General features: G+C 35.2%; 1 protein-coding gene across 1 annotated transcript in view; it reads right to left on the bottom strand.

Moving 5' to 3' along the window:
• Positions 1–653: 653 nt before the first annotated feature.
• LOC136573294 (uncharacterized) overlaps positions 654–7959 on the bottom strand; it is a 44694-nt gene continuing 37388 nt past the window's right edge. Inside the window, exon 3 of the mRNA XM_066574595.1 lies at positions 654–938. Within this exon, the coding sequence (XP_066430692.1) occupies positions 724–938 (215 nt within the window). The 3' untranslated portion in view covers positions 654–723. The remainder of the gene's footprint in view (positions 939–7959) is intronic.

Raw genomic sequence — 7959 nt, 5'->3', positions numbered from 1 at the left:
TATTCTGCTGTCACGACTAGTAACTGTCCCCCAGTAGGGGCACCAAGAGGAGCACTGCCCCACAGTAGTAGTAGTACCCCTAGAACCTAGTGCCACACGCTGAACCTCCAGCATGCAGCAGCCCCACAGCATCTAGTATGTAACGCAACCTCTCTCTTTAGCTCCTACCTAGCCACCATAATCAGAGTTGTGACCCCTGATCTATCTTCCCAGCGGGTGCGATATATTCAGGACGTCCTGCACGCTGTGAGAAGGGGTTGGGGCAAAGCTCTAACAACGCCATCCAGATGGGAGCTGAATAGAGCGAACGGGTGAGTGACATACTAGATGCTGCAGGCTTGCTGCCCAGTCAGAGGTGGCCTCAGCTGACAATTATTTTATTACTAGCCATTAATATGACCAGTAAAAAATAAATACCGGCCCTGGCCTATGCACTTAATTACCAGCAGTGCGTAACCAGCCGGGTGGCAACCGTATGCAGGAGTTTGGAAAAGTTGGATAAAAGCTCATGTTGGAGCTGCGATGGCGGCTGTAATAGATACTTTCTATTTACATTCTGTTGTGTTCTGGAGCGTCCTAGTGACGGAGGCCGCCTGTTATTCCTCTACTCTGGACAGAAGACGCCTCACTCTCATGCTTTACTCCTCTCAGAATGGACATTCTTCACAACTGCAGTTCTTTTTTTTTCCGAGCTCCTGTCCATACGGAAAGGTATTCAGACGTTCACCATCGGCCATGGTTTGATGCTAACACCTTCAGAGGCCTCCTCGGCGGACGACTCCTGTTTATGAAGTGGATCCCAAGTAAAACAAGGACAGCAATAAGAACGGAGGAGAGACGGCTACCCAGCAGAATCCAGGCAGAGGTGGGAACGTTCACAGAGGTGCTGTTACACAAGCAGAGGGCAGGATTCTCAGTGGCAGCTACGGATAACCGTTCTGGAGAGGAGAGAGACAAGAGAAACACTCAATCATAAAGCAGTATTATAGTAGTTATATTCTTGTACATAGGGGGCAGTATTATAGTAGTTATATTCTTGTACATAGGAGGCAGTATTATAGTAGTTATATTCTTGTACATAGGGGACAGTATTATAGTAGTTATATTCTTGTACATAGGAGGCAGTATTATAGTAGTTATAGTCTTGTACATAGGAGGCAGTATTATAGTAGTTATATTCTTGTATATAGGTGGCAGTATTATAGTAGTTATATTCTTGCACATAGGGGCAGTATTATAGTAGTTATATTCTTGTACATAGGGGGCAGCATTATAGTAGTTATATTCTTGTACACAGGGAGCAGTATTATAGTAGTTATATTCCTGTACATAGGGGGCAGTATTATAGTAGTTATATTCTTGTACATAGGAGCAGTATTATAATAGTTATATTCTTGTACATAGGAGCAGTATTATAGTAGTTATATTCTTGTACATAGGGAGCAGTATTATAGTAGTTATATTCTTGTACATAGGGGCAGTATTATAGTAGTTATATTCTTGTACATAGGGGGCAGTATTATAGTAGTTATATTCTTGTACATAGGGGCAGTATTATAGTAGTTATATTCTTGTACATAGGAGCAGTATTACAGTAGTTATATTCTTGTACATAGGAGCAGTATTATAGTAGTTATATTCTTGTACATAGGAGCAGTGTTATAGTAGTTATATTCTTGTACATAGGGGGCAGTATTATAGTAGTTATATTCCTGTACATAGGGGGCAGTATTATAGTAGTTATATTCTTGTACATAGGAGGCAGTATTATAGTAGTTATATTCTTGTACATAGGGGCAGTATTATAGTAGTTATATTCTTGTACATAGGAGCAGTATTACAGTAGTTATATTCTTGTACATAGGAGCAGTATTATAGTAGTTATATTCTTGTACATAGGAGCAGTATTATAGTAGTTATATTCTTGTACATAGGAGCAGTGTTATAGTAGTTATATTCTTGTACATAGGAGCAGTATTATAGTAGTTATATTCTTGTACATAGGAGCAGTGTTATAGTAGTTATATTCTTGTACATAGGGGGCAGTATTATAGTAGTGATATTCTTGTACATAGGGGGCAGTATTATAGTAGTTATATTCTTGTACATAGGGGGCAGTATTATAGTAGTTATATTCTTGTACATAGGGGGCAGTGTTATAGTAGTTATATTCTTGTACATAGGAGGCAGTATTATAGTAGTTATATTCTTGTACATAGGGGCAGTATTATAGTAGTTATATTCTTGTACACAGGAGGCAGTATTATAGTAGTTATATTCCTGTACATAGGGGGCAGTATTATAGTAGTTATATTCTTGTACATAGGAGGCAGTATTATAGTAGTTATATTCTTGTACATAGGAGGCAGTATTATAGTAGTTATATTCTTGTACATAGGGGAGCAGTATTATAGTAGTTATATTCTTGTACATAGGGGGCAGTATTATAGTAGTTATATTCTTGTACATAGGGGGCAATATTATAGTAGTTATATTCTTGTACATAGGGGGCAGTATTATAGTAGTTATATTCTTGTACATAGGGGGCAGTATTATAGTAGTTATATTCTTGTACATAGGGGGCAGTATTATAGTAGTTATATTCTTGTACATAGGGAGCAGTATTATAGTAGTTATATTCTTGTACATAGGGACAGTATTATAGTAGTTATATTCTTGTACATAGAGGGCAGTATTATAGTAGTTATATTCTTGTACATAGGGGGCAGTATTATAGTAGTTATATTCTTGTACATAGGGGCAGTATTATAGTAGTTATATTCTTGTACATAGGAGCAGTATTATAGTAGTTATATTCTTGTACATAGGAGCAGTATTATAGTAGTTATATTCTTGTACATAGGAGCAGTATTATAGTAGTTATATTCTTGTACATAGGAGCAGTATTATAGTAGTTATATTCTTGTACATAGGAGGCAGTATTATAGTAGTTATATTCTTGTATATAGGTGGCAGTATTATAGTAGTTATATTCTTGCACATAGGGGGCAGCATTATAGTAGTTATATTCTTGTACACAGGGAGCAGTATTATAGTAGTTATATTCCTGTACATAGGGGGCAGTATTATAGTAGTTATATTCTTGTACATAGGAGCAGTATTATAATAGTTATATTCTTGTACATAGGAGCAGTATTATAGTAGTTATATTCTTGTACATAGGGAGCAGTATTATAGTAGTTATATTCTTGTACATAGGGGCAGTATTATAGTAGTTATATTCTTGCACATAGGGGGCAGCATTATAGTAGTTATATTCTTGTACACAGGGAGCAGTATTATAGTAGTTATATTCCTGTACATAGGGGGCAGTATTATAGTAGTTATATTCTTGTACATAGGAGCAGTATTATAATAGTTATATTCTTGTACATAGGAGCAGTATTATAGTAGTTATATTCTTGTACATAGGGAGCAGTATTATAGTAGTTATATTCTTGTACATAGGGGCAGTATTATAGTAGTTATATTCTTGTACATAGGGGGCAGTATTATAGTAGTTATATTCTTGTACATAGGGGCAGTATTATAGTAGTTATATTCTTGTACATAGGAGCAGTATTACAGTAGTTATATTCTTGTACATAGGGGCAGTATTATAGTAGTTATATTCTTGTACATAGGAGCAGTGTTATAGTAGTTATATTCTTGTACATAGGGGGCAGTATTATAGTAGTTATATTCCTGTACATAGGGGGCAGTATTATAGTAGTTATATTCTTGTACATAGGAGGCAGTATTATAGTAGTTATATTCTTGTACATAGGGGCAGTATTATAGTAGTTATATTCTTGTACATAGGAGCAGTATTACAGTAGTTATATTCTTGTACATAGGAGCAGTATTATAGTAGTTATATTCTTGTACATAGGAGCAGTATTATAGTAGTTATATTCTTGTACATAGGAGCAGTGTTATAGTAGTTATATTCTTGTACATAGGAGCAGTATTATAGTAGTTATATTCTTGTACATAGGAGCAGTGTTATAGTAGTTATATTCTTGTACATAGGGGGCAGTATTATAGTAGTGATATTCTTGTACATAGGGGGCAGTATTATAGTAGTTATATTCTTGTACATAGGGGGCAGTATTATAGTAGTTATATTCTTGTACATAGGGGGCAGTATTATAGTAGTTATATTCTTGTACATAGGAGGCAGTATTATAGTAGTTATATTCTTGTACATAGGGGCAGTATTATAGTAGTTATATTCTTGTACACAGGAGGCAGTATTATAGAAGTTATATTCCTGTACATAGGGGGCAGTATTATAGTAGTTATATTCTTGTACATAGGAGGCAGTATTATAGTAGTTATATTCTTGTACATAGGAGGCAGTATTATAGTAGTTATATTCTTGTACATAGGGGAGCAGTATTATAGTAGTTATATTCTTGTACATAGGGGGCAGTATTATAGTAGTTATATTCTTGTACATAGGGGGCAATATTATAGTAGTTATATTCTTGTACATAGGGGGCAGTATTATAGTAGTTATATTCTTGTACATAGGGGGCAGTATTATAGTAGTTATATTCTTGTACATAGGGGGCAGTATTATAGTAGTTATATTCTTGTACATAGGGAGCAGTATTATAGTAGTTATATTCTTGTACATAGGGACAGTATTATAGTAGTTATATTCTTGTACATAGAGGGCAGTATTATAGTAGTTATATTCTTGTACATAGGGGGCAGTATTATAGTAGTTATATTCTTGTACATAGGGGCAGTATTATAGTAGTTATATTCTTGTACATAGGAGCAGTATTATAGTAGTTATATTCTTGTACATAGGAGCAGTATTATAGTAGTTATATTCTTGTACATAGGAGCAGTATTATAGTAGTTATATTCTTGTACATAGGAGCAGTGTTATAGTAGTTATATTCTTGTACATAGGGGGCAGTATTATAGTAGTTATATTCCTGTACATAGGGGGCAGTATTATAGTAGTTATATTCTTGTACATAGGAGGCAGTATTATAGTAGTTATATTCTTGTACATAGGAGGCAGTATTATAGTAGTTATATTCTTGTACATAGGGGAGCAGTATTATAGTAGTTATATTCTTGTACATAGGGGGCAGTATTATAGTAGTTATATTCTTGTACATAGGGGGCAATATTATAGTAGTTATATTCTTGTACATAGGGGGCAGTATTATAGTAGTTATATTCTTGTACATAGGGGGCAGTATTATAGTAGTTATATTCTTGTACATAGGGGGCAGTATTATAGTAGTTATATTCTTGTACATAGGGAGCAGTATTATAGTAGTTATATTCTTGTACATAGGGACAGTATTATAGTAGTTATATTCTTGTACATAGGGGGCAGTATTATAGTAGTTATATTCTTGTACATAGGGGGCAGTATTATAGTAGTTATATTCTTGTACAGAGGAGGCAGTATTATAGTAGTTATATTCTTGTACATAGGGGGCAGTATAATAGTTGTTATATTCTTGTACATAGGGGGCAGTATTATAGTAGTTATATTCTTGTACATAGGAGGCAGTATTATAGTAGTTATATTCTTGTACATAGGGGGTAGTATTATAGTAGTTATATTCTTGTACATAGGGGGCAGTATTATAATAGTTATATTCTTGTACATAGGGGATAGTATTATAGTTGTTATATTCTTGTACATAGGGGGCAGTATTATAGTAGTTATATTCTTGTACATAGGGGGCAGTATTATAGTAGTTATATTCTTGTACAAAGGAGGCAGTATTATAGTAGTTATATTCTTGTACATAGGGGGCAGTATTATAGTAGTTATATTCTTGTACATAGGGGGCAGTATTATAGTAGTTATATTCTTGTACATAGGAGCAGTATTATAGTAGTTAAATTCTTGTACATAGGGGGGCAGTATTATAGTAGTTATATTCTTGTACATAGGAGGCAGTATTATAGTAGTTATATTCTTGTACATAGGGGGCACTATTATAGTAGTTATATTCTTGTACATAGGGGGCAGTATTATAGTAGTTTTATTCTTGTACATAGGAGCAGTATTATAGTAGTTATATTCTTGTACATAGGGGCAGTATTATAGTAGTTATATTCTTGTACATAGGGGGCAGTATTATAGTAGTTATATTCTTGTACATAGGGGGCAGTATTATAGTAGTTATATTCTTGTACATAGGGGGCAGTATTAAAGTCGTTATATTCTTGCACATAGGGGCAGTATTATAGTAGTTATATTCTTGTACATAGGGGCAGTATTATAGTAGTTATATTCTTGTACATAGGGGGCAGTATTATAGTAGTTATATTCTTGTACATAGGAGCAGTATTATAGTAGTTATATTCTTGTACATAGGGGGCAGTATTATAGTAGTTATATCTATATATATAAAGCTGAAAGCCCTCACTGACTGACTGACTGAGTGACTCGCCAAAAGTTCTCCAACCTCCCGATGTCGTAGAAACATGAAATTTAGCGCAAGCATAGATTATCTGCAAAATAGGAAAAGTAATTGGGTCCCAACTCGATTATTCAATTCTAGCGCAAAAGAATTGGTGTCGAAATTTAACGTACATAATCTAAATCACTCTCTTCCCAATGTCATAGAAACGGGAAATTTGGCACGAGCATTGATTATGTCATAAAAAGGAAAAGCTAATGGGTCCGAACTCGATTATTCAATTCTATGCGCAAAAGAATTAGCGTCCAAATTTTACGTGCGGAATGTAATTTTCTCACTTTCCGGTGTCATAGAAACGTGAAATTTGGCATGAGCATTGAATATGTCATAAATAGGAAAAGCTAACGGGTCCCAAGTCGATTATTCAATTCTATGTGCAAAAGAATTAGCGTCCAAATTTTACGTACGGAATCTAATTTTCTCACATTCCGGTGTCATAGAAACGGGACATTTGGCACGAGCATTGATTATGTCATAAATAGGAAACGCTAATGGGTCCCAACTCCATTATTCAATTCTAGCGCAAAAGAATTGACTTCGAAATTTTATGTGCAGAATGTAATTTTCTCACTTTCCGGTGTCATAGAAACGGGAAATTTGGCACGAGCATTGATTATGTCATAAGTAGGAAAAGCTAATGGGTCCCAACTCGATTATTCAATTCTATGCGCAAGAGAATTAGCGTCCAAATTTTACGTGCGGAATGTAATTTTCTCACTTTCCGGTGTCATAGAAACGGGAAATTTGGCACGAGCATTGATTATGTCATAAATAGGAAAAGTTAATAGGTCCCAATTCCATTATTCAATTCTAAGCGCAAAAGAATTGGCGTCAAAATTTTACGTGCGGAATGTAATTTTTTCACTTTCCGGTGTCATAGAAACGGGAAATTTGGCACGAGCATTGATTAGGTCATAAATAGGAAAAGCTAATGAGTCCCAACTCCATTATTCAATTCTATGCGCAAAAGAATTAGCGTCCAAATTTTACGTGCGGTATGTAATTTTCTCACTTTCCGGTGTCATAGAAACGGGAAATTTGGCACGAGCATTGATTAGGTCATAAATAGGGAAAGCTAATGGGTCCCAACTCCATTATTCAATTCTAAGCGCAAAAGAATTAGTGTCCAAATTTTATGTACGTAATCTAATTCTCTCACTTCCTGATGTCATTTTATATGAAGGAAACGTCGCATGGTTTCCTCCACGTGGTGTTTCCTGGGTAACCCAGAGAACTATGCAAAATGGTGAACATATGTTTTTCCTCAGTATCTCTAAAGTAACCACGACTTCATAAGATTTTCCGTGTGAACACCAGATAAACACAAGTACCAAATTAACTCGGGCGAAGCCGGGTATATCAGCTAGTTCTTGTATATAGGGGCAGTATTAAAGTCGTTATATTCTTGCACACAGGAGCAGTATTATAGTAGTTATATTCTTGTACATAGGGGGCAGTATTATAGTAGTTATATACTTGTACATAGAAGGCA

The sequence above is a fragment of the Eleutherodactylus coqui genome, chromosome 7, assembly GCF_035609145.1.
Source record: "Eleutherodactylus coqui strain aEleCoq1 chromosome 7, aEleCoq1.hap1, whole genome shotgun sequence".
NCBI classification, from domain to species: Eukaryota; Metazoa; Chordata; class Amphibia; order Anura; family Eleutherodactylidae; genus Eleutherodactylus; species Eleutherodactylus coqui.
This window is presented reverse-complemented; position numbering and strand designations above follow the sequence as displayed.